Here is a 26,675-nt window from a genome sequence, read left to right as displayed (position 1 = left end):
TTATCATAGAAATAACCAGTGGCCATGAATTCTGCAATATCAAATGCAGTAGCACTCCCCTACAGGACTATACCATTTGTATGGATTATATTGTTCCTTTCTTAATTTCTTTCTTCACTCATTCAGTCAGTCAACAAACATTTGATTTCCTACCCTGTGTGGGATGCTGCATTTTCTCTATACTTTGCTCTATCAAAGAGGAAAGAATGAAAGAAAGCACTTAAAAGCACTCATGAGTTTATTGACCCTAAGGTGTAATCAGCTGATACAAATAAAAAGCTTCTTGCAATTTAAAAAATGATAAAGCCTAATAAATAACTCTCTAATTGTGAGATTTCAGGATAATTTATTTCAATCCAGTTCCCTTCTTTTACATTCGAACTCCTCAAATGACCTATCTATTCTCTCTAACTTTTTTTATTTCATGGCCATGGCTCCCTACCATTCCATTGAAGTGGACTTAAGAACACAAATAACATTTTCACTAAATCCAGTGATCTTTTATTAAAACTTTCTCCTCCATCTTTTTATGGCATTTAAAAAGTTTTAATCATTCCTTCTGTACTTAAAAATTATTACACTAGGGTCAGACTGTGGCTCACTTGGGAGAGTGGGGTGCTGATAACACCAAGGCCATGGGTTCGGATCCTATATAGGGATGGCTGGTTAGCTCACTTGGGAGAGCGTGGGGCTGAGAACATGAAGTCAAGGGTTAAAATCCCCTTACTGGTCATCTTTTGAAACAAACACAAACAAACAACAACAACAACAAAAAACTATTACACTGAGATTTATGCAATACTATACTTGTTAAGCTCCTTTCCCACTTCTCTGTTGGGCCATATTTTTCTCCTTTAAAAACTTTTCTTCTTTTGATCTCCTAATTGTGTGAGTTCTTCAGGTTACTACATGAGCAAGCAATCCCTGTATTTAAAATTGTCACTGGTGCTCCATTATTTATAGCCTCCCAAAGTGTACTCTATGGAACACTGTTCCCACAAGTCTACATTAAAAAACAAACATTCAGGAACTAGGGCAAACACCCTCTCTTGCCTGCATATTCTATAGAGATCATGAAATTAAATATTTTCTTTCTTGATCTTACTTCCAGATGGAGTGAACATATGACACAATTTTGGCCAATAAGACATAAACTGAAGTCTGTTGACTCTTCAACTTTCTTACTGATTTTAACATAGACAAAGCAGGAACTGCAGCAGACAACTTATGATTTTGAATAAGTGAATTGCAGAGACATCTGTCTCCACACGGCTGAACACTGAACTCAGGACAGCAACTGCCTCTCTCCTGAGTTCTCGTTCTCTGCCTCTCTCCTGAGTTCTCGTTATGTGAGATAAACAAATCCCTATCTGTTTGCATTTCCATAATCAGGTGATTTATACCTTGCAGCTAAACAATAAAAATGCTGCATCTTATATGTCCCCATTGGAACTTCAGAATGCACATTAGCATATTAAAGGACCTGAGAAATTCTCAAGAGAAGAAATCTGTTGAATTTTAACATATCATCTGTTAAACTTATTTGGTCAAAAAGCCCCTTTCTTCCTGTACTATTAATATCCTATAGAACTATGGTTTCCTATGTTCTTGCTTTTCAAAGTGTGGTTCCTAGACCAGCAACATTTGCATTATCTTGACATTTTTAGAAAACCAGAATCTCAGGCCCAACCCCAGAATCAGAATTCATATAACAAGATCCCCACATCATTTGTATGATGTTAAAGTTTGAGAAGCACTGCTGTGGGAAGCCATGGTTTAGAGAATAAAGTACACTAACCTTAATATCTTTATGTGACCATGATGTCAAAGACATCTATTATTATTGTCCCGTAATGCCTACTTCGCTGATAATCACACCTAGCTTGTACTGAATGCGTACTTTGTGCAAGACTTTATGCTAAGTACTTTACTTGTATAATTCTCAAAGCAACCCTATGAGGCAGGTACTATTATCTTCATCTTACAGATGAGATAGCTGAGGCTCAGAGAAGATAATAACCTACCTAAGGTCACAAAGCTATGGAGTGGAAGAATCTTTGGCTTAAGGATTTAAGGATCACTAAACTATACTGCCTCTTTACCCTTCTTTTGTTTTCATGCACTTTCCTATTTTGTGTACTTTACACATGTGGTTCCCTCTGCCTGATATGATCTCCCCACATACACCTAGTTAAAAGATCTTAGCTCAAAAAATTCCTCTGGGAAGCTTTTCTGATCCCTTCTACCCAAGCCAAGTCAGGTCTCCCTAGTATACATTCCCCAGGAACGTACTTTTCCTTTGTACTTACCAGCTTTTTCTTTTTTAATTTTTTTTAATCAAACATGTTTACAGGGTGCAGTTTTTTGTTTTCATATATGCATGTACTGTATTATGATCTAATCAGAATAGTTAGCATATCTATTATCAAAACATTCACCATTTCTTTGTGTTTATAACATTCAAGTTCCTCTTTTCTGGTTATCTTGATACTTAGCTTTTAAAATTATTTGCATTTGTGTAATTATATGCTTAGTGTATGTCCTTATCAAAAAACTAAGCTCCTTGTGGGCTTGAACTGGGCGTACCCTCTGTGCACTACACATAATTGGCACACAAACATTTGATGGAATATTCTTGTCTGTACTCATGCTTTTACTCTTACTTGAAAGGTTCTTTGCCCACTCAGCGCCAATCCAAGTTCCATCCAGAAGAAATTCAAGGACAGTGGTGAAAAAATTTGATTTACCATTGGAAGACTCGGAATGAGTCCTTGTTCCTTATTTATTAGTTCTGTAACTTTGAGCAGTTACAAAAACTCACACCCACAAATTCTTAGCTCTGTTAAATGGAAATAATAATATCTCACAGGATAAGCATAAGAATTAAAATGAGGCCTATCAAAGAAGTGTATAACCTACATTTACATCCTAAAAATATGATTAATGTTTTATAGTGATTAAGATCCTGGGGTGTGCTTAAGAGTTTCAGTTCTGCAGTCTGAGACCTGAGTTCAAATCCCTACTAATAATATGTTTGTCTAGGAAGTTGGTTTGGTAAGCCATTATTTGCTGGATTTTGCCATGTGTGTCGTCATGTGTCAATTGCATTCATACTTAATTTATTAGGCATTTATGCTTGTGTTAGCTCCTACGTCACGGTATATATTCTATACTTTTTATTGTTTATCCAACATAAGCCCTTTTGCACACAGGAATTCAATAAATATTAACCCATCTACCTTTATTTGGTGAATATTGCATATTTGCTGTTGTGAAAGTACATTAAGTAATAAAGGCAAGTAAGAAAAATAAGAAGTAATAGAAGTACACGCAACAATTGCCATCGTCATACATGTGTATGTTCAGAATTAGTTTTTCAAATCATTTTAAACCAAGATGAACTGCAGAAATGGAAGCCCAATAGGAACAATTAAACGATATTTGGAATAAAATCATTTGGCCTAATTTTCATAACCACAGATTTCAAAGAATACCACCACCCATGCCAGGTGTACCAGACAACCCCATTGTCTGTGTCAGCCACGTAGGGGCCTCTGTAGTATAAACCGTTCAGGTTTGCAGAGTGACACCTAGTGGGAGAAAAAAAGAAAACAGAACAATCAGCCTAGAAAAATATCCTTCAGAAACACTTTTATTTTGCTAACAAATGATCAAAACTTTCAAACTATGAATTCTGCCATTTTTCAGACAAGTCAATATTTATCAGTTTCCAAAAGCTGAGATATTTCTACAACAGATGAGTTTTTTTTTTAAACTGTTGAATTTTACTGCCTTAGCAAATCTGAGGATACAACCCAGGCCACTTGTAGGGTTTTGAAAAATAATCATTTCCATTCTTAAGAGCCTTTAAACAAAAAACAAAAATAAGCAAACACGAACATGACCTTGCGACCTTCAGCCTTACAACCTCCTGACTCAGAACAATGTTAGCTTTGTGCTTAGCCAGAGTGGCACAGGTTAACAAAGCAAGATGTGGGGCAGGTGCTCTACTGCCAGCTTCCCTGGATAATTTGCACTTACGTGTTCATCAATCTGCTGCCAAGACATGGCTTTCGTAATTCCCTTCCTCCCCTTCTTTAAATCGCTAGTATATCAATTATTTTAATCTCAAGGGTAAGCAAACAAAAGTTAAACCACCATTTAAAGTTTTCCCAGCCATCAACCAATAATCATTTGTCTGAGTTGCTGAGTTAATGTTTTACATGCATTGCACCAATCCAGATAAGCTGGTTAGGTTATCACTAATTTTTAAATGTTCCTCTTCCTCCTTTGGGGTCTGTAAATTTTGTTCTTAACATCTAAAATTACAGTAAGACTATGTGATATTTATGTTGTGTTATTATCAAATTAATTATCATATATTTCTTTATTGATATGACCAATGAAAAGGTGTTAGACATTAGGATATAAGGAGAACATTCACAAGAGATAGTTCTTAAAATCTATGGAAAGAACCCAAATTATTGAACCAAAAAAGCATATAATTTACCCATAAAGGCTGAGTGGCTGGCTTGGATCACCATCAGCTAGTGATTCACTTCTACTGACCATACTGGCAGTCCTCCTAATTTAAATGGATGTAACTAATTTGAACCATATATGCTAAATCTGCAAGTGTCAAGAGTCTACTGTGTTTTTAAAACAGCATGGAAAGTAATGTTAAAAAACAAAATACTGTAAATTAATTCTCCAGAATATATATTTAGCATATATTTGTCAATCTGGAGACATTTGCTACATGTACTTTAATATTTGGTCTGTGATTCGAATCCCGTTAACAATCTGATCCTGAGGTCAACGTAGAAAAACTTAGCTCTCTTCTGAAACCAATTTTCCCACATCCTTCAGTTTCTAGAACAGCCTGGACCTGAAACTAGACTGGGGGATGGCTGAGGCTCCCTTGGTGAAGAAGCAGCTCTGAGTACTCACATGACATGATATGCCAACAAAGCAGAAAAGACATCAAAGCTCAGTGATTGATTTTCTATGTAGAAAAAGAGGATCTTATGGGGGGGTAATAATTATAAAGTGCCAACATTTCATGTATTTTAAAACTATGCAACCCCCCCCCCCCAAAAAAAACTATGGGACATTAAAAAAAAAAAAAAAGACTAAGGAGAAAGAAAAAGGATGATAGAGTTAAACTACAGGAACACCAGGCATGGTAAAAGCAGCACCAAGTTTCTAGGACAATCTACTTTCTCTCTAGCTTTTCTGATTTTCCAGCTGCACAGCCTCATCAGCTCCTTTGCTTCCAAGAATAACGTAGGCTCCTTGGGTGGTCCCAGATACCGACTTGCCTTTTTTTGTTCTCCCTGAACCCATATCTTTAAAGTCAGGTAAATCATTTATTTGCCCACATTAATATGTATGGTAGCTGTCATTCAGGTGCAATACAAGCCAATCAACTGGATAAAGTACATGATCTCATGATAATAGTAGTGGCTATTTCTATATATGGAATCTGTTCAAAATCAAATGTTATTGATGCTTGCAGATGATTTCATGAATTATAGGTAAGTTTTACGTAACACTAACTTAGAAAAAAAGGAGTAGAAAGAGGAGAAGGTGAAGAAGACAGTTTTTAGAAGAAAAGTAAAACCACTAGGGAGAAGACTATCACCTTTGGGTTGCAAAGTAGGAAAGATAACTTTTTTCTCTGTCCCTTCACACTGCGGCATGTACTCCAGTTCCCTCTCAAATTACCGAATATTAAATGGACTCAAACTTCTTTTAAAAAGCAAACTTAAAAAAAAAAGAAAAACCCAGATAATTTAAAAAATACAATAAAATTCAAAGAAAATTACTGTTTACAACTACTTACATTCACCTTGACACACCGCATTACCTACAACTAGGTGTATCTGCATTGATTCTAAAATCAACACATCGCAATAGCTGATGTTCATAATAAGGACTCTCATGATTTTTGTTTTGTTTTGTTTTTTGTTTTTTTAAGATGACCGGTAAGGGGATCTTAACCCTTGGCTTAGTGTTGTCTGCACCACACTCTCCCAAGTGAGCTAACCGGCCATCCCTATATGGGATCCGAACCCGTGGCCTCAGTGTTATCAGCACCACACTCTCCCGAGTGAGCCATGGGCCAGCCCAGGACTCTCATGATTTTAATGAAAATGAACGTATGTCTGGTACACCTGCACTCCATAAGATAGGGGATTCTAAAATGCGTTGAAAGTGCTTACATAAAAGAAAGCTAAAATTCGCATTGTTGAAGTTAAATGGATTGTCCTCACTTTTATGGAAAACCTAGTACTCCAGAAATACTCACTTAACCAAAGATTCTATAACGGAGAATCTAAATGTCCAGATATTTTAAGGTGGCTCCCATCTTCTACAGAGAAAAGATGTTCAAAGCGCACACATGGCCTAACAGTTTGAGCACATCTGCTTTGCAGACACAGCAGGCTCATCAAGTCCTTTCATAGACGAAGACTCTCTGTATCAAGTGTCCATTCCTGCCTTAAATCTGTGATTACAACAAGTAAAGCTGTCTGGAAACCATCTTAGGTGGAGAATAGTTAAAGGAATCACTTGGCCTAGAGAAGAGAAAATACCAAGGCACATCTTCTCATCCAGTGCCTGAAGAATTATGTTGAAATGGAAGTATAATGACTCTGTAGCTACTGAGGGAAAACCTGGTGAAGTGTAAGAAGGTAGATTTCAGGTCAATAAAAGGAAGAACTTTGTACAATCAGAAAAGGAATGAGCTTGCTGATAAAGTAACCTTCAATGGCAGGGTTGAATTAGGTTTCAGGAATATTATATGGGAAATTTCTGCCTTGGGAGGGGCTTGGATTCAATGAATTCATGAAAGGCGATGATTGAAAAGTAGTATAGTACTACGTGGAAAAATGCAACAATAACAATGACTATTTTGTAATGACACAGGAGGGTGAAGAGCTAGCTGGTTATTAGGATGCCACAAATATTTTTCCTATGTGTATATGCCCTCTATTTCTTTGTGTGAATTTGTGGACTTTTCCTTTTAATTCATCCATAATTCAGCTTGCAAACAGTCTTTGTAAAAGTAGCAATTTGGCTTATTTCTATGACATATCTTTTGAACTTCACTAATGTACACAATGAACAAATCCTCAAAAATACCTCATCACAGAGGAATTCTAATAAGAATGATTACTTAATAATGCTAGTATTACAAATAAGACCAACATTACCTCATGTATTATAATTAATGCCCACCAGTGAGATACCATCATCGCCATTACAACTATGTTTATAAAATGGCAAACCTGTTAAACCACCAGCCAGACTGATCTTCTTCTGCACAGTTCCCTTTGTAGTTGTCATTATCCCTGTCCCATGTGCTGAATTTCATCCTTTGGTGACTAGCCCACCACTGAACCTCAGGATGGAAATTCCCTGAAAGGGAGTCTCCAGCTGTTCCAGAATATTCCCCAATATTCAACTCATAGGAATTCTAAAGAAAAAGAAGCAAGTTCTACTATCAGTATTCACCATTTAAAAAAATGTCTGTTTAATAAACAAGACAACAGGTTCTATTGGATATTTTTATTTCCAGTGATTTCAGGATTATATTGAATGTTTTAAGCATTAATTCATGGTGTGACTTATTTGAAAATTTTAGTACCTTTTCATCTCCAACTTTGAAATTTTTGTATTGTGCATAACGGGTATTTTTTTCAAAATCTGCAAGGTCGATTTTTAAAGTGTAGTCTCCTGAAAAACAAGAAATTGTAGTTTTTAAATGTGTGACATGGAATTGGCTAGTGAAGCTTAAAAACAATTCACAGCTTTTTTACTTTTACCATTTCCTTCTGCCAAGAGTCAGTTTTCAGAGAACACACAGTGACTCCATTGTATGTAGAACATGAACACTTTATTGTGTATTTTACTTGAAAAAAATTGGGGACACAATATTAAAGGTAGAAAATTTCTACTAGGTTGATCATAGGTAAAAGCTAGTGCAATTTACTTGGTAAAAAACAACAGAAAACAAGTCATTATTTAGTTAATAGATGAAGAAATCAAAGGATAGAAGTTTTGAGAAGTTTAATAGTTTATCCTCTTTTTCTCAATTTTGATAAGAATGTTGACTTTAAAATAAATAATGACTATTAATGATATCTTATAACCTCTAGCAGCTAGGCGGTTGTCATAATGTAGTTGCCATCGTCTGCATATGCATGAACTTGGTTATTTTCCCTAGTAGTGCACCAAGATCAGCCAGCAAACCTTTTAATGTACATTTGAGGAAGAAATACAAATCCTGGTTGTTATCAAAAAACCTTCCTTTGATATTGACCCATAAAATCAGGAGAGTGTTAGCATCAAAGTCTATAGAATGGATGTCATTGGAAGAGAATTTCAGAGACAATAGAGGAACACTCTCAAGAAATGCTACACTACCAACATTCCTGATGGCATAGAGGATGATAATTATTGGAAAACACACTAACATCAATAACTCTGAGTCAAAAGTATTTTAAAAGAGTTGATATCTGGATGTGAAAGCATTTTACAAATACTTTAAACCTTTATTTGGCACATATTCTTTGTTATACAGTGCTAAAAATGATATATGATAAAAATAAATCTCTAAATATACAAGAGGTATTTTAAAGACTATAAAATAAAAATTCTAGATGATAAGAGCATTCTCTAAAAGAATAATAATGACTGAAATAGTTGCTATTTTCAAGTAATCATCTTTTCCCCATTGTCCCATTGTTCGTAAATAAGAAAGACTATTTATTCCTTTTTCAGATTCAGAACTATTGTCAGGAACATAGAAAGTTACAAACCAAACTAACTGTTAGATCATACATGCTCTGTCATTCTATTTGGATAAATTAAATATCACAATGACCTATAAGACCAGGTTGGAATTTAGAGTCTCAGACTCCTTGGAGTTCCAAGCCAGAACATGGAGCCCAGAGAGAGAGACTCGCTGGGTCCGTCACCCAGGCACAGTCTATGTTCGGCCTCCCTTCTCTTCCCATGCCTATCTCCATCACGCACAACAAGAGGTCTTGGATGCACTTGTGGAATCCCAGGCTACGTATCCAAGCTCTGTTCATACTCATAATAAAAGCTGTTCCTTAGCCTCCTCTCAGGCTCAGGGGTACACCCGTCAGCAACACAGGAGAACAGACAAAGAAGAGGCCTGAACAGGTCCTGGAAACAAGCTCAAGGCTGTCTGGGCACAAAATTCTGGATTCCCCATTACTGGAGCAAGTTTAGGAAGGGGTGTGGGCTCTCACTGGGCTTGTCCTTTTGGTCCCACAGACTCCTTGCCCCATGGAGCTTTCAAAGGCAGTAAAGGTCACACGAGCCAACACTGTGAGGTGGACAGGAACAGTAAGGCAGTCTAGGTCACTGTCCAAAAATTACCTTGTGTTAATAGGAGAGATATATAAAATCAGTCCCAAATTTTTGAGTAATCATCTAAATATTCCTTTGGTCAATAAATAAGTAAAATTGCAATTACAGACTATTTCTCAATTAATTTTATGGCAAACGCTTCCAGTCAAAATGTATGTAATGGGGATAGAGCTATTTTCAGGGACAATTTACTAGCCTTAAGTGCTCCCATAATTAAAGAATGCAGGGACAAAGGTACTTACTGCCTTTTGCTTGGGATGATGTGATACATGGTTGTGAGGCCTGGATCTGATAAATACTGTGCAATTTTGCTACGATGAGAATAACCAGCCTGAATATCAAATTAAAACATGAAGGGGAAGATTTGCTGGCAAGTCCATCTTAGGCAAATATGCACATAATAATAATTTTTAAAATAATGTTTGAATTTCATATATTTAGGAGCCAAGGGTTACTGCTTGAGGTTTTCAATTTCAATAAAGAACTAGATAAATATTAATATGCAAAAGAAACTGAAGCTGGTATGATATATTATATATATCTCACATAAAACCCTTAAAATTAGGATAGTAAATACATTGAAGGAAACCTCATATAAATTTAGAGAGCAATGATCACAAGAAGGACAAACAAACTATTAGGCTTCTAGAACTATCCATCCTCTCTAGCTATTATTCCAGTGTCTCAAAAACCCTTATAATTGTAGTCCTATTGACTGTTACAACTACAGAAACACCAATAGCTTTCCTGAACTTGGATGGAACAAATAAACCCTTGCTTTTATATTTAATGCATTGCTAGTGTAATGTAGCATGCTTTCTTGGGCAACGCAATTAATTGCCTCTTAAGAAACATTCAGGGTCACACCTGAGTGGGACTGACTACAATCTCAGACTACAACTGAGGTAGGGAAGACCATGGATTGGAGCAAAAAATTATGGGAAATAGAAGCTTGGAAAATTTGTTATCAAACTAATGATATTTTAGACAAACATTGAACCCTAGTTAAGGTTAGGAATGTAAAAGTATAAGGAGAATTGTACAGATGTCTACAATTTACTTTGAAATATATATTCAAAAAAGATGGGTTGATGGATGGATAGAGTGATGGCTAGGTGGATAGATATGTGATAAAATATGCACAGTAAAATGTTAATGTTGAATCTATATGGTAGATTGAAATTTCTTTCAACTTTGCTGTATCATTGAAAAATTTTCAAAATAAAAGATGGGTGTTGTGTGGAAACAAGGACATATATAGTGTATTGTGGTATTTAATTGCAGAACAACCCAATTCCTCAATTCTTTACCTCTCCCTTTTGCAATGCAACCTTGTAACTCCTCCTATTGTCTACAAAGGTACTTCAAAAAGTTTGTGGAAAAATAGAATTGAAAGATAATATAAATCTTTTCATGAATTTTTTGAGGTACCCATGTATTTTCTTTCCCTTACATCCGAGCTGGTCCTTTGACTTGCTTTCATCAGTAGAAGGAAAATGACTGTGCCAGTTCCGAGCCTAGATTTCAAGAGACTCAAGTGCATCCACTCCCTTTCCTGGAACCCTGCCTCTGCTACAAGAAGGAGTCCGTATGGAGCAGAGCTGAATCCTTCCATCGGTGGCCAACCTGGAGTCGTGAGTTCAGTCAGGAAATTGAGTGCATACCTATGCACAAGCCCAAGATCAGCAGAGCCCAGCCCTGATCAGCAAAACCAACAACCAACTTGTAGATTTGTGAGAAATAATACAGGTGATTTTTCTTAAGCCACTAAGTTTTGAAGGGGCTTGTTACACGGTAGTGTTGTGGCAACAGGAAACTGATACAGTGTATATAACCTTCAGGCACTCAAGGCATTAAAAAAGAATGATTGTGATATTACATTTCCCTTTTAGAAATAGAAACTATGTATGAGAAAACAATCTTCTACCCTGCCCCATGCCCCCAGACCAGTTCTAGTTTCTTTTCCTATATTCCTAATTTTAAGCAGCCACATTTTACAAAGGGGATTGCCTTGGGCTAAATGTCCCACCAAAACTTAATCCCCACTGTAACTGTTGAGGGTGGGAAATCCTATTATGATAACTGAAAGGTGGGGCCTTGGGGAGGTGATTAGATTTAGGACCATGCAGGGAATGGATTAAAAATGGTGGTCAGGGGCATGGTTTTGAGGGATTTAAGAACAGTGAATGAGCAGGTTAGTCTCTCACTCTGTTTCTACCATCTTGCAATATGAGACCCCTGGGTCACTGTCACCACCAGCAAATGTGTTCCTTGGATTGTGGACTTCCCAGCCTCAGAAACTGTAAGCAATAAATTTCATTTTCTTATAAATTACCCAGTTTCAGGTATTTTGCCAGAAGCAACAGAAATGGACTAATACAGGGATTATTGCCCAAAAGTTATCATCACCCTCTGAAAGTCATAGTAGTTATTGAATGAGCTCCATTGCCTATGATTTGATGAAAAATATTTAAGTGTTGTTTTTATTATATTTCAAATTAATTTGACATTAGGCAAACCTTACCTTGTGTGGTCAATAAGTGAAGATTTTTATTACCCAGCCAATATTCACCATTTTTTTGGACAAAATTTCCAAAGCCATTTTCATAGTCATTCCAGCCTCTAAAAATTTTAAAGTAAAAGCTGATTTTAGTGAAATCCAGGTAGACATCTGTAATACCCAAGGTGCCTACCCCCCCCCCCCCCGGTTACTCCCATCTCCAATAGTTTCTTGATTAGTTAATTCACTTTTAGTATTTTTACTTGGAGAGAGTAAAATTCTGTCTAATTAAGACTTCATGATATGATAAAAAGATTTAACTTATTATAAATCTCACATTTGTGGGTGCTGATAACATCAAGTTCTGAGGTTCTATCCCTGTACCAGCCAGGAAAAAGTACATCTCACATTTGCTACTCCAAATAAATTCTTATGTCATAATTAGCACACCTGTTGAATTTCTCACTGCCATCAGATCGTCTCTGAATTACAGTCCATCCTCCTCCATCGGACATGTCACAATAAACAGAGAATTCTGCTGGGCTCTGGAGAGGTTTGATTTTGTAAAATCCACTGCGTTTGTACCCATCATTGAAAATCTCTGAGCAATCTGTTTGCAAAACAAAGTAATGAAACATTTGTTATGTGTCATTTTTTTTTTAAGGGAGCCTCTGAATGATATTACTGAATACCAATGGAAATAAACACATAGTGTAGATAATGTCAGCTTTTAAAAATTGCATCTTGTACATTTTCCAGTGGATATTTGAAGTCTATTTCCTTTGCTAGTATTTCATTATCACCTGACTCCTTGATATGATCATGGGAAAAGAGTAAAACAGGACTCTGGTTTCTCATTTCTGATTGTTGTGGTAAATGATTTTAAAAACAAACTATATTTGTTCAGTTAATTATAGTACATTTAAGTGAAACTTATAGCTTTATCAGACAGAATAGTGGAACTTATCTCTCCTATGAAGCTAAAAATGAAAGTAGAAATGTAACATCAAACAAATAATTTAATATGTGTTATCTTGACTTAGAGCATTATAAATCATTCTGACAATACCAAAAGATTTATTTTATTTTCTTTGTATTTTTTTATTGAGACATAATTGATTGTACATATCTGTGGGGTACAGCATTGAATATCGATACCTGTGTGCTTTTTTATATATGAAAAGTATATAAAATGCTATCATCCATAAAAGGACCTTACTCACATATTTTAAGTTTTACTTAACTAAAAGTTTTTAATACCTTTTAAAAAATCACCCCGAACATCTGGAAATGAATTCAAAATAGTAATCTAGTCTCACCAGGTTTTTCACTAACCCACTGAAATTTTTAAGAGTCCACACATTCTTAGATGTTTTTGCTAAAAGCTGCAAGCTTCTGCTATTACTTTCATCCCTGAATTCCTCTTTGCTATGGTATTTTTTTGACCATTGAAGCAAACATAACTACCAATTCTTCATCAAGTAATATCTGTATCTTAAGCCTTTTGAGGGTGGAATAAACTAATATCCATTGGGTCTCATCTAGGCTGATCTGTACAGATTTAGAGAATATGGCAAGAATGAATATTGTTCAGATGTCCAGAAAACTATGTTGTTGGATGACTGAAGTAGTGGCCTCTGAAAAGAGATAGTCTCAAGAATACCCAGCCACAAACGTTTGAATTAAAATACTATAATTTAACATTGCTAACTTTCACATTTTACCCTTAAAAGTTTCTTAATTTCCTTTTTTAAGAAAAGCATTTTTTCTTCCTGATTGGATAATTTCATTCTTTCAGTTCTTTCTTCATTTCACTGTTTTGATGCTAAATTGTCTATATATCTTTTTTGTTTTGTTGTAGATAAAAATATAGTACACATTAAATAGGTTGAATAGGCCATAGGAGTCAGAAGAGAAAAGAAAATAAAGAACCTTAGTCACTTTATAAATGCTTTATAAAGGCTGAGACCGATCATATCTACCGCTTTGGTGAGATATTCATCTTTGTAATGATTTGGGCTTTATTCATATATTTATTTTCAAGATTGAGAAGCACAAGTGTTTCTTATACATGCTGAATTATAAAAAGGATTCTGTTTTGGCAATTAAACAAGAAGTAAAAAATAGGAACGTGATTATCTAAAATTAGCTCAATGTTGCTAAAAAGCTTACATCTTGTGGTCAAGCATATTGCATAACGCTTCCATTAAAATAAGCAGATTTTAACCTCGTTAGGAAAGAAACTCTTTGCTTACATTTAATATCCTACCAAGGAGCTCAATAGTAAAGGCTCACAAGGCTCAGACTATTTCCCAGGCAAATATGGAAATGATTAGCTATAATATTTGCCTCTGGAAAACTTTGTAAATATAGAAGCTTTAGCCAACATTTTCTATTTGTTTTTTATTTTATGCCAATTGTGAGTTTGTTTTGTTTTTGTTTTTGTTTTTAATTTTCTTTCTACCCAGAGGAAAATGCCAAACACAACTTAAGATTCAGAGGAAAGCTTTCAACTGCAAAACAACAAAAACCCCAACAACTAGATAAACTTCAAAAAAGCACCCACAGTTCCAGTGCTTTTAGAGAACCAGTTAAGGAACCTGCCGTGGGAAATGTGGCTGAAACTATGACAGAAGAAAGTTTGAGCAACAATAGAGTTTAGAATATTAACTAGATATTTAAAACTTATGATTTTAGAAATGTTTCCACCAACTCAACCCCCTGGAGAAGAGGCAGAAAGGCAGGGTTAGAGAGCTCAGCGTTCTTGGGAGTTTAAAAAAAAAAAAAAGGATTTTTAGATACTTACATAATACTAGAATGAGGCCAGGGCTTCCAGCCCTCTGTTTTGACAAACATTGCATTGAACTGGGTGATGTGACTAGTTCCTGTGATCATGCAGAAAACAAGCCATGTTGGAAGGCTGAATGTTTAAGCCTCATAAAGTGACATGACAGCCTGCCAGATGGGCTTTTTCCTGTTGTCCCAGAATGGTGGCTGAAGCTCAAAGCTGAGAACCAAAGGTACTGAGTACCCCATATTCTAAATTCAAAAAAAGGCCAGCAACAGAATGTCAGTCACTACTTTACAGGACATGCCAGGACATGCCAGAACTGGCTCTGCCTCTGCCATCCTCACCCCCAGGCAACAGAAGAAAACTAAGAGAATAAAGTAAGTTGGCTCTTTGGAGAGTGCAGTATTCTTGTAGGGTGGAATGAGTGGGCTCTCTCCTCTGAAGACAAGTGAGAGAAGATCTGAAAATGTCCATGGACAGCAGACATTCATTGAATGTCTCTGTTGCTAAATGCTATGTTAAATATACTAACTCATTTAATCTTTACAACAAATAAACAGATATTCATATCACTCCCATTTTACGGATGAGGAATACGAGGGACATTTGCCCAAAGTAATTTGCCCAAAGACTACAGTTAGCAAAATGGGCAACTAGACATTGAAACCAATTAATGTGAATTTGGTATAGGAATCTTTTAATTCAACAGCACCCAAGGCTTAAAAAGAGATGCATTTTAATTATACGCTGAATAAAAATCATGTGATTTGTGCATTGTTTGCACAAATTACTAGGTTTTATGTAATTAGGTGTTTTCTACCATGAGATGAATTAGAATTCAGAAAATAACTAATTTAGTAATAATATAGCAACTTGTAAATAAAAACAAAGATATTTATATTTCTACAGATTATATATATAAATATTTAATTTTTTTCTAATTTAAAGACACCAAAAACATAAACTTTCATGTGAGCAAGTTCTTATATATTTTATACAATATTATATAGCATACATACTATGTTATATTATATTCTTATTGAGATTTATATGTTATGCATTTTATTTATTGTCTGTTCTTGGAAGGCTCTCGAGTACTATTTGCCTATATGCTGAAAAATAAAGTACAGTTGAACTGTGTTTATACTCATATTTTTTCCTCTTTCACTCCTTCATACTTGCATCATATATGAAGAATATTAAGTGCCAATGTACTGACTTCTGGATTTTTTTATCTGTTATATGCAGAAACAGTCGTCTAGAATATCTATCCTCCATTTTACCATTACAACACACACACAGTCACAGACAATATAATAGTTTGTTATGGACCCTCTCCGTATGATTCTTCTATCTAAATTTTATTTGCACAATCAATTCTACTCTGACCTCAGCGTTTTAATTTCCTAGTAACTGATTTCTTGCCTTATTCCTTGGTGAGTTGTTTCCCAAGGTCTGCTCCCCAGTGCTCTCAACACAGAAACTGGATTTTTTAGCTCGTAAGCCTGTCTTCCCATGACTGGTTGCATAGCCTCACCAAACATCTCCTTACCTGCCTCCTGCTATGCTCTGACCTCTGAATTTGTGTTTGAGTAGACACCCTGAGTCCTGAGCATGGTTGGGAATTTGGAATCACAGTACTTCAGCTGCATCTGTCCATGCCTTGCCCTGGAGGTCAGTGTTGTACCTACTTTTGGAATCACATATCTGTACGATCGGTCCCTGAATGACCAACTTGTTGCCTTCCTCTCAAGTTGTAATTCAGATAACTGCCTTGCCTGTCCCTGTGGGTCTGTTTGAAGTGTTTGCCTTCACTTTCTTCCACCTGATCTGTTCTATCAATTAGATTCAACAAATATGTGTTGCGTTTACTATATGCCAGTCTCCGTGTTAGGTGCTGAATATACAGCAAGAAGCTAGACAGTTTAGCAGGACAGACGATTAAGCTTGCAGTAGGGTACTTTTGGAGTGGACGGAAGTGGTATCTAATCCAGACTTTAGAGTCAGAAAAAGTTTCCTGAAAGGAGTGAGGGTTAAACTGGGACCTTAAGGATGAATAGTAGGAGTCAACCCAGGGGGAAAGGGTAGAGTAGAAAAGATGCTCCAGATAGAAGAAAGGGCTAATGCAAAGTCCCATAGGCTTAGGAGAGCAGGATACTGTTGAGAAATTGAAATAAGTTTAATATACATAGAATGTAACATGCAAAAGAGGAGCAAGACAACAGATAATGTTCAAACTCTGGTTCCACCATATACTTCTGATCCCTTACCAGTGCTGCCTCCACAAAGCCAATCCACTCATAATGCAAGGGTCTCTTTTCCAGGGCAATCCCCTTCATCACCAAACATACTTTTAACTGTTTATTGTTCCACTTTGAGCTCCTTTGATCTAGAGGAGTTGTCATCCCTGGAGTCAAAGACTCTTCTTTATGCTGTTCTTGTATTTCTTTTCTTCCCTCTCCTTTTCTTTTACCACTCCCACTTTCTCTAGCTGTGATCACACATTTGTGGGTTTTGATCACTGCCACCTTTGATCTTCCCTCCCCAGTCCCTGACTCCTTTTCTGACTTGGGGTGCTGAAGGAGACAGAGTAATAGGGGCTGCTGGTGAATAGGGTCATGTGGAGTATACTAACACTTATAAAGCAAATGTATTTCACAGGGCCTCGTTTCCAAAACCCTGTGGTTTCAGGTATAACCCAACCTTTTAAAATTACATATAGAAATGTTAACCTTGCAAAAGACAGGAAACTTTCCCCAGGCTAATGTCTCTGTTGTGGATATAGAATTGTAACACAGCAAAGTTGCAGGCTCAAGGACAGACAAGTTACTTGATTGTTATGTAAACATACTAAGGAAATTGCTGTAGGGAAAGAAAATGTTTGCTAAGAACAAGCTTTTGTTGGTGGATTGACTTAACCTTTTGCAAATTGCATTATGGAAAGTCACTTTGTTACTTCACTGATGTTACCAGCTTCTATTGTTAAACTATACTTAGCCATAACTCTACTTATGTTCCTTTTCTGTAACTTCCTGGTCTGGAGAATAAATATGGGGAGGGAACCTCAGTTCGGGTTCAATTTCCCAAGGAGGAATGCCTCTCTCTTGAGGATTCTGAGAGATTGGCCCCTTTGGGGTGTCTCACTGCTCAGAAGAGATGGGCTTTGAGTAATCTTTTTTGCATCTCCATCACCCCGTGTGAGGCAAAAGCAACAGTCAGGTGACTACTATTCCTGGTGGATGCAGCTTTTGCCCAGATGCTAGAATGGAATGATTTTAGCTCACAGGAGGATCCTTTGCTACAAACTTGAAAAAGGTCCAGTACCCACCCCTCTTCAATGTTTGGAACTAGTAAACATAATGTCTCTTTAAATTTGTGAGCATGTCTCAGAGTTGCTTCCTCATTTCTCCCCATCCACTGCTTGCTAGTGGGCGATGAGAAACCTTATGGGTGGCAAGTCTGATTAACTACTTGGTGGCAGGGAGCAGAAGTCCATGTCATGCCATAGCCCAGGCCTTGTTTAGGAAGGCATGCTGCACTGTTCTGTGGGCTGGGGTATTCTTCCAGTATCCTCTGTTGACCCTCAAATGCTCCTGAGAGGGGAATCATGCTGGATGACATCTTTCATTGACCAACATCTCCTGGAAAATACATTTTCCTGATGGTGGTAGACACTCTTGAAAATGGCATGCTTCATCCCTTGAAAAGGCTTCCCCATCTGTACCAGCCACTGAATCTGTTCATCAATGAGATTATCCTCCACCATGCATTTAAAGCCACATGATCTTGACCAGGACATTCAAACATGTCTCCCGGACTTAGGAAGCAACATTCAAAATGTAAAATCTACCTGTCCACTCCCTGCTATCCAGATGAATGACCAAATGGAGTGTGCAGCTGAGTAACCTACCTCATAATACCCCCAGACAACTGATGTACTTATCTTACCACTGATGAATTTACCCCAGACTTCACTCCTCCACTGAGAACGTTTTATCCCATAGCATTCGTGGATCTTGGCTGTACTATTTCTATTCATCCCTGACCCCACTGACATTCCACTGGTCAGACCAGCTCTGAATAAACTGCAGATCTCCCCAAAGGACCTCTAAGTTACCCTCAAGTGGATCGATGACAGAGACTTCACTAATTGGCCCTGAACCCTGGGGAGCTCCAACTAAATGACAATTCCAGTGACTTTTCTTTGTGAAGGTACTGCCTTCTGGGCCAGAAGCTTCTATCTGTGGCAATGTAAGGTGTATTAGTGGGCTAGGACTGCCATAACAAAACACCACAGACTGGGTGGCTTAAACAACAGAAATTGTTCTCACAACTCTGGAGTCTGTAAGTCCAAGATCAAGGTGTCAACAGGTTCGGTTGGTTTTGAGTGAGCCCTCTCTTTTTGGTTTGCAGATGGCTGCCTTCTCTCTGTGTCCCCACATGGCCTTTCCTCTGTGTGTGAGTATCCCTGGTGCCTCTCTTTGTGACCAAATTTTCTCTCATAAGGACATCAGTCAGACTGGATTAGGGCCCATCCTAATGGTCTCAATTTAATTGAATCACCTCTGTAAAGGCCTGATCTTCCAAATAGAGTCACATTCATTGGTAATGGGAGTTAGGGTTTCAACATATACATTTGGTGGAAAGGGGACACAAAATTCTTTTCTGTGGATAAATCCTGTCATCTATAATGATTGACTCCATTAACCCAGTGAAATCCTACCCTCCAACCTGTGTCTTATTGACTTTTTCCACAGTCTCAGGATAGGTAGCTGAAGTTTCTGGACACCTGACCTCAGCCAGTGAAAAAGTACTATTAAGAAGAACTGCTGCAGGATCCCATCTCCTACCTGAAAGAAGGGAAGCCTTCTATCAAGTGACCCCAAGAAATGTTGGCCCTTCTCAGCCTGTGGGAAGAAATTTGATGAGAAGTCTAACCTGCTGGTGGCGTTGAACCATCTTATCCCCAACAGTGAAAGCACAAATCCTTTTCAAAGCTGTAGAGATTCTCATTTAATTGGTCTGGAGTGAGAGCTAAGCAGTTTGTGGACAGTTCCCCATGGGTCACTTGCCTTTCTGCACATTTTGCAAGCAGAGCTTATGTTTTGTTTTTTCAAGGATGTTTGTATAGTGAACAGCCTTGGAAGATAAAGATAGTGTCTCCCCCTGGAGCAGGCAACAGGTTTGCTGTCCACTATAATAAAGATAACATCTTTCCCTTGGGCAAAGATTGGGCAGATTTCCTTGTAACCCATTCTTAAGAAGCGGGGATTCCTGCTCACAGGGTTCCTCAGCTGTGACATAGCCCACTGACTGCACGTTTTTCACCTAGGCTACTCCATACTGCCCTATTGGTATTTGGGGACAAGGGCCATTGATGCAAGCATAAAATTCATGTCTCTGGCCCAGAAATCTCATGTCTTCTGCTAGGGTCAATGCAGGCTAACTTGTTAGCTTGCAAATAGAATAAAATCTCAGGCCCTTCACAGTTCTTGATAGGCATTGGCATTTTAGAAGGTTACCAGGTGACTCTAATGAGTTGACACAGCTGAGAATCACTGTCTTCAAGGAATCTCTATTTATTCTGCTTCCTGTTAGATTGCTGTCATGAGATTTCTTTCACTGTCTTGATTAGTTTTCACTGTAGTTCTCTTTTTTGGGTCCAATTCTTGCAACCTTGTCCCCTGGGACTGCTTCAGACAGTCCCTTTTTCCTAAGCCTGTTTTCATCTGAGCTGTTCCTGGTTCCTTTTTGTTCCACACTCACGAACCACAGGCCATGCTCACCTTGTGCCCATCTCCACCACCACAGGCCAGTGGCTCTGGCCTTCCTCTGATCCCTACAGGCAGGGGAGGGCAGTTGGACTCCAAGAATCGAGGGTAAAGGACCAAGACACTGGTCAACAGAGAGTCACAAGCCCAGGGTAAGGAGTTTGATCAGAAAGAGATTAGGATCTTGGTAAGGAGAGAAAAAGGAGCATTTTACTGAAGCATAGGCTCTAAGGTTCTCACAACTTGTGAAGGTTAATTCTAGGTGTCAACTTGATTAGATGAAGGAGTGCCAAGAAACCTGGAAAGCTATCTTTTCAGGTGTGTCCGTGAGGGTGTTTCTAGCAGAGATTAGCATGAGAGTCTGAGTGGACTGGGTGGGAAAGACCCACCTTCAATGTGGGCGGGAACCATCTAATCAGCTGAGGGCCCAGAGAGAGCAAAAGCAGAGGAAAAATGTAAGTCTCTCTATCTGCTGGAGCTAAGACAGTTCTTTTCTCCTGTCTGTAGACATCAGAGCTCGAGACTCTTCAGCTTTTGGGTTCCAGGGCTTACACCAAGGACACCATCGGCTTCCTTGCTTTTGAGGTGTTTAGGACTTGGACTGAGCCACCCTACCAGCATCCAGTTTGCAGAGGGCCTATCATGGGACTTTTCTTTACAATCGCATGAGCTAATTCCCCTAATGAATCTCATCTCATATATTTATAACTTTAGAGGATTCATAAAGCAAATGTACTTCATAGGGCCTGGTTTTCCAAAGCCTTGCAGTTTCAAATATTGACCTTGCAAAGGACAAGAAATTTTCCTCAGGCTATAAAGTCTCTGGTGTAAGATAAAGATTTGTAACACAGCAAGGTTGCTGGCTCAAAGACAGACTAGTTACTGATTGATATGTAAAGATACTGGGAAGCTGCTGGAGGGAAAAGGAATGTTTGCTAGATCAAGCTTTTGTTGGTGGATCACTTAATTGTTTAAGGGAATGTCATCTGACTTGTTTTTACTGAATGTTACCAGCTTCTCTTGTTAAACTTGTTAAACGGTACTTAGCAACCTGTCTCTTCCTGTAACTTCTTGGTCTGGAGAATAAATGCAGGAAGAGAACCCCAATTCAGGGTTAATTTCCCAAAAGTAAGGAATGCCTCTCACTTGAGGGTTCCAGGGGAGATTAACCACTTTGGGGCTTCTCACTGCTCAGAAGAGATTGGGCTTCGAGTAATCTTTTGCAGCTCTGTCACCCAAGGGAAGTGGAGTGACAAATCCGTGTGGGGCAAAGCAACATATAACATATCCTATTGATTCTGTCTAGAGAACCCTGACTAATACACAACTCATTTTGTATACTGGTGAGTATATTTAGAAAAAAAAATAGACTTTTTATTCTTACAAGCTTGGCATCTCTTTGGCCTCTACAGTCTTTCAATTATAGTCAGATATATTTCCTAATTTGTATTTGTTTATCTTGCTATTCCTATCTCCATGTACTACTTTGCTTCCATTCATAAATGAGGATCTACTATGTTCTGGGCACTCTGATGATCAATAGGAAGGTAAAAGTCCATTAAATGTCATCTCAGACCTTACAAAGTGCCCTGTTAATTGACAAGATGGACTTACAACCAGAAATTATAATATCTTGGTAGTTCTAGGACAGACATATGAACAAAATGCTCTAAATAGCATTCTTTTTGTTTCTGGCAACCATTGTTTGTTTACTCTAAAAGATGCCTTTTACTTCTGGAGGAAGTCAAATGGACAGTTTTCTACAGAGAATAATGACATGTGCAGTGACATGTGTAATGTATTCACAGTTTAAGATCATTTATTATCTTGGGGTAAATACTGGCTAATCAAAAGGAAAATTACTAAACTATAAAATACACATGTAAAAACTACTCTTTTATTTTCCTTAATAATTCTGGTTCTTTTTCCTTTCCTGCCCTTTTATTCTATTACCTTATTTGCCATCCTAAGTTATATCAGGATTTCAGAAGAGAAAAATGCATTAATGTAACAAGATACACAAATAAAAAAAGCTCAAATGTAAAAATTCACAATTATAACCTACCATTTGCACATTGATATTTAAACGATCTATTGTCCTGACTTCTTATTAAAGTATAGAAATCCTCAGATACTTAGCATTCATATTAAACCTCCCCTGCAGAGATAATAGAGAGAAAAGGATACAGTGTGGTAGAAGACATTTAAAATTGATATGATGCTTCATGTTGCTTGTTACTGGAATAGGAAAAGCTTTTAAGCAAGACCTGCAGTTAAGGCACAGCTAGCATCATCATTGCAAATGGGTGTATGATATAAGTTATTGAAACACTTAAGAAAAATCAATTCTGACCTGCATACTGCCTCTTGCCTCCAAGGTCAATGACACTATTTTCATCTCCTTTATCAAGGAGCTGGACCTCCTTCTCTTGTAAAAGCTGCGCGATCTTGACCTGTTGCTGTTTGACCCGGGTCTCAAGCAGGTGCACCTGGGCTCTTAGCCGTGCCTGCTCCTGGGAACAGTTCTCAAGAGCCTGCAAAGTAATGCGCATCTCATTTTCATGGAAAATAAATGCTGTTAACAATTTGGATAAGCCGATAATTCAATGTTGTCTTCAACTCCCATTTCAGAATAGTGTTCCAACCACAAAGTGGTTCGAAAAGTTCTAATACTATTTGCTACTTGAAGAATACGAAATGATGGCTTATGCCAAAACTCCTGAATCAAGAAATGAAATAACATAAAATAATTAGAATGACTATCCTGAGTGCTTTATAGTCGTTGTCTTATTTGATCCTCATAACCATGCCGTAAGGTAGGAACGGGCTGAACCCTGATGAGACTCCCTCATGAATACCCAGTGGTTAAAAGGAGTCAGGATTCAAATTCAGTTCAAGGACTGGCTCTGAATCTCTGCATGATGCCACCAATCTGTTTTCTAAACAGTAAAGTGCTTTATAGAAGTTAATTGTATCATTAGTATGTCAACTTCCAAAATAAATAAGGTTTTTGAATGACCTTCTGGTAGAAGTATTTCAAAAATATAATTTAATGCGTGTAATCTGATGACATATGGCATCTTTATAAGGGATGCTGTTTTAGACCCTCATATCCCTGAGTATCTTATCCTCTTTATCTGTTGATGGAAATTCTACTGGAGTCACTTTAACTTTTTGTTTGTTATTTTTCCCCTCAGCTACTTCAAAAAGGGGTGAAGCCTAAGTCATTCATCTTCTCTTAAAAGGCAAATAACCTTAGAATACTGCATGTGAAAGAATTTACCAGCTCCTCACCCACCAAACCCTTGACCTTGGTGTTATAACACGTCAGCTCCTTTCTAATGGGGCATCTGACTGATCAGAACTCTAAAGATCCAGCAAATTCAGTAGGTGAACTAGGGAAAGTTGCAGAGGTGGGTTTCCTAGAAGAGCTACTGAGGCCAAGCAGCTGCAGCAAAGGCTCCTGAGTACTCAGTTCTGGGAGAGTCCCTAGGAGTTATGAAAAGAAAGCTCAAGACAAATGTGTAACTTGACATTTCTATTTGCAGCTCATGTCATGATCTCCTGGGATAAGTATAAAAGTGTATTTCTGAGAAATTATTAATTTTAATATATAATTGCCTTATACTATCTTTATACAGATTATTTCTTAAAATAATCATTCAATTATAGACAGATATATTTGCCAATTTATGTTTGCATAACTTTCTGTTCCTATCTTTAAGTACTACCTTGTATTTATTCGATAAATGTGACGACCTACTGTGTTCCAGGCACTCTGCTAGACAGTCAGAACAGCAAAATTAGATATCCTATTTTTGGCAAAGGAAAAGGGTATACTGTCTTTCTATGTAATTCAGACTATAAATTTCAGGAGCAGGGAAATTCAGCCTCCAAATGGCAAAAGTCACAGAGCAATGGAGAAGCATGATAGAGGCTCCTCCCTTCCATCTCTAGGTCCAAATCACCAAATTGCTCCCAGCTATTTCTCTAGGATTATTTCTTGTAAATTGCTCTTGGTAATCCCTCCTTGTCAGTCTTTGATTTATTCTGAGAGAGTTATTTGCATAGCCCCTTGAGTCATACAGGCTAAAAAATGAACAGAAAGAATATTTTATGATGTCTGGAATCCTGTGTTGCTTTCCAATAGTAGGATATTGGCTGTGATATTGTTAAGTATAGTGGACTATGCAATTTAAAAACAATTGAAAGGATTACAGGCCAAGTATGCCCAATCTTTATGAGACCGTATATATCATTTTGAAACAGAATAGGGCTAGGCCTGTGACCCGCACTGACTCCATTTTCCTTGCAGAGGGCACTTTGTTACTTTTCCCCTCCTCAGTCATGAGACCCCCAGGGCACATGATTACCCCATGGCACACCTTGATAAAATAAACTGAGATAAGAGGGGAACAGATTTCACTGAGTTGCAAAACCCCTTCCCCAAGGCTTGTTAAAATATAACTGTTAGCTTTATTTACAACTTAATCATTACCTCCCTATTCTTTATTTTCCTGTAATTGTAAAAATTAAGTTACACATTAACCTTAAGACCCCTTTGGGAGTTGCTAGCAGGATAGTCCAGGAACTGACCCCCCTATCAACCAGCATAAAGATATCAGAAATCATCACAATTGAGGAATTGCTTGCATTTAAAAACCCTTCCCCACCTTCTCTGGGGGTAGACAGCTTTTCTATTTCTGATTCCTTTATGCATAAGTCTATCTATTTTTAACAAAGCATAGCTTGCCTTAAATTCTGCTGGGTACTTTGTTCATTTCTATAACATTGAGAAGAGCCTAATTCAGTAACTTTTAGTAAGCTTATTGTTTAAGTAACTTAGGCGTTTTCTTTCTCCCAGAGCTTTGAGTAAATGAGTATTTTTTCTTTTTACTCATGAATGGAAGAAAACATGAGTTCATTGTAGTTACTTTCAAATAATCTCATTAGTTTACACTAGTAGTGTTCATATTGGAAAGCCCAAGGCCAATTTTAATTACTGTGGACAATTTTCAATTTCTAACATTATGTAACCAATCAAATAACGACAGTGAATTTAAAAAGATTTTACTTATTTGTGAATACTGATTTTTACTTTAAAAAATTTTTTTCAAGTACTGGTAAGTGCTGCCATGTGCCAGGTGCTTTTTTATCCCCCCCAACCCCCCCCCCCCCCCCGTAAGTATTTTCAATGACATGTTACTATAGGTTTTCTGCGAAACTGAAAAAAAAAATTCAGGTCAAAGCAGACATTATAAATACTATAATAGTTTTCACAATAAACTTACCCAGCTTTCCCTGCCCATTATCAGAGCAGTGGAGACAAGGATAAAACGGAACATCTCCATTTTCCCCATTGAAAGAACTGCAAGAAGCAAAAGAATTTTATAAACTTATCAACTTTGAATTTTTCATGAGACCAGAGTTGGGTTAGACTCAAGTAGCTCTAGGAAGTTGGATGAAGCCCCAGACCATTCTTAATTTGAGTCTCCAAGGAAATTCTCCTGGACTTTCTCAGACTTCTGTCATATAGCATGATGCTGAGTGTTACCTTCAATAGAATTGAATCTGTTTAATTACAAAAACAGAGGAAAGACTCAAGCTCTTTTAGTGATCCTAATGTGCTGCTTGTACAATGGTGTAGAAAAGGCACAGGCTTCATATGCAGAAAGACCTAGGGTGTGGGCCGAGCCCGTGGCGCACTCGGGAGAGTGCGGCGCTGGGAGCGCGGCGACGCTCCCGCCGCGGGTTCGGATTCTATATGGGAATGGCCGGTGCACTCACTGGCTGAGTGCAGGTCACGGAAAAGACAAAAAAAAAAAAAAAAAAAAAAAAAAAAGACCTAGGGTGAATCATTTCCTAGTTGTGTGAAATTAGGCAACTTGCTAAAATACTCTTGATTGTAAAGTGAAAATAATAATTCCTACCTTATTGCACTATGGAAATTTTGAGATAATATTTTGTTAGCCTGGCATAAGGTAAATACTAAATGAATAGTAACTTATTTTGTATATGGAAAACTGCATTTATTTTAAAAAGAAAAAAAGAAAGTGTTGGGAAAGTAGAATGGTTTGGTCAGGGCCCTCGCCTACGGTCCAGTTGGGTGTGGTTCAGCATCCTTTGTAAGCAAATTGTGTGTGTGTTGTGTAGTTAGTGCATGTGCATGCCAATGTATCTTTTTAGTTTTGTTGCTATTCTTGTATTC

General features: G+C 37.6%; 1 protein-coding gene across 1 annotated transcript; it reads right to left on the bottom strand.

Moving 5' to 3' along the window:
* Positions 1-3,430: 3,430 nt before the first annotated feature.
* FGL1 (fibrinogen like 1) lies at positions 3,431-25,827 on the bottom strand. Its single transcript, XM_063077499.1, has 7 exons — positions 25,759-25,827; positions 22,821-23,001; positions 12,356-12,515; positions 11,930-12,027; positions 7,652-7,740; positions 7,293-7,480; positions 3,431-3,590 (listed from the first exon to the last, which is right to left on the bottom strand). The coding sequence occupies exons 1-7, from the start codon at positions 25,825-25,827 to the stop codon at positions 3,431-3,433; spliced, it is 945 nt and encodes a 314-aa protein (XP_062933569.1).
* Between the last annotated feature and the right edge of the window lie 848 nt (positions 25,828-26,675).

The sequence above is a fragment of the Cynocephalus volans genome, chromosome 13, assembly GCF_027409185.1.
Source record: "Cynocephalus volans isolate mCynVol1 chromosome 13, mCynVol1.pri, whole genome shotgun sequence".
Lineage (NCBI taxonomy): Eukaryota > Metazoa > Chordata > Mammalia > Dermoptera > Cynocephalidae > Cynocephalus > Cynocephalus volans.
Note: the sequence above shows the minus strand (reverse complement) of the source record. Positions and strands in the feature narration are given on the sequence as shown.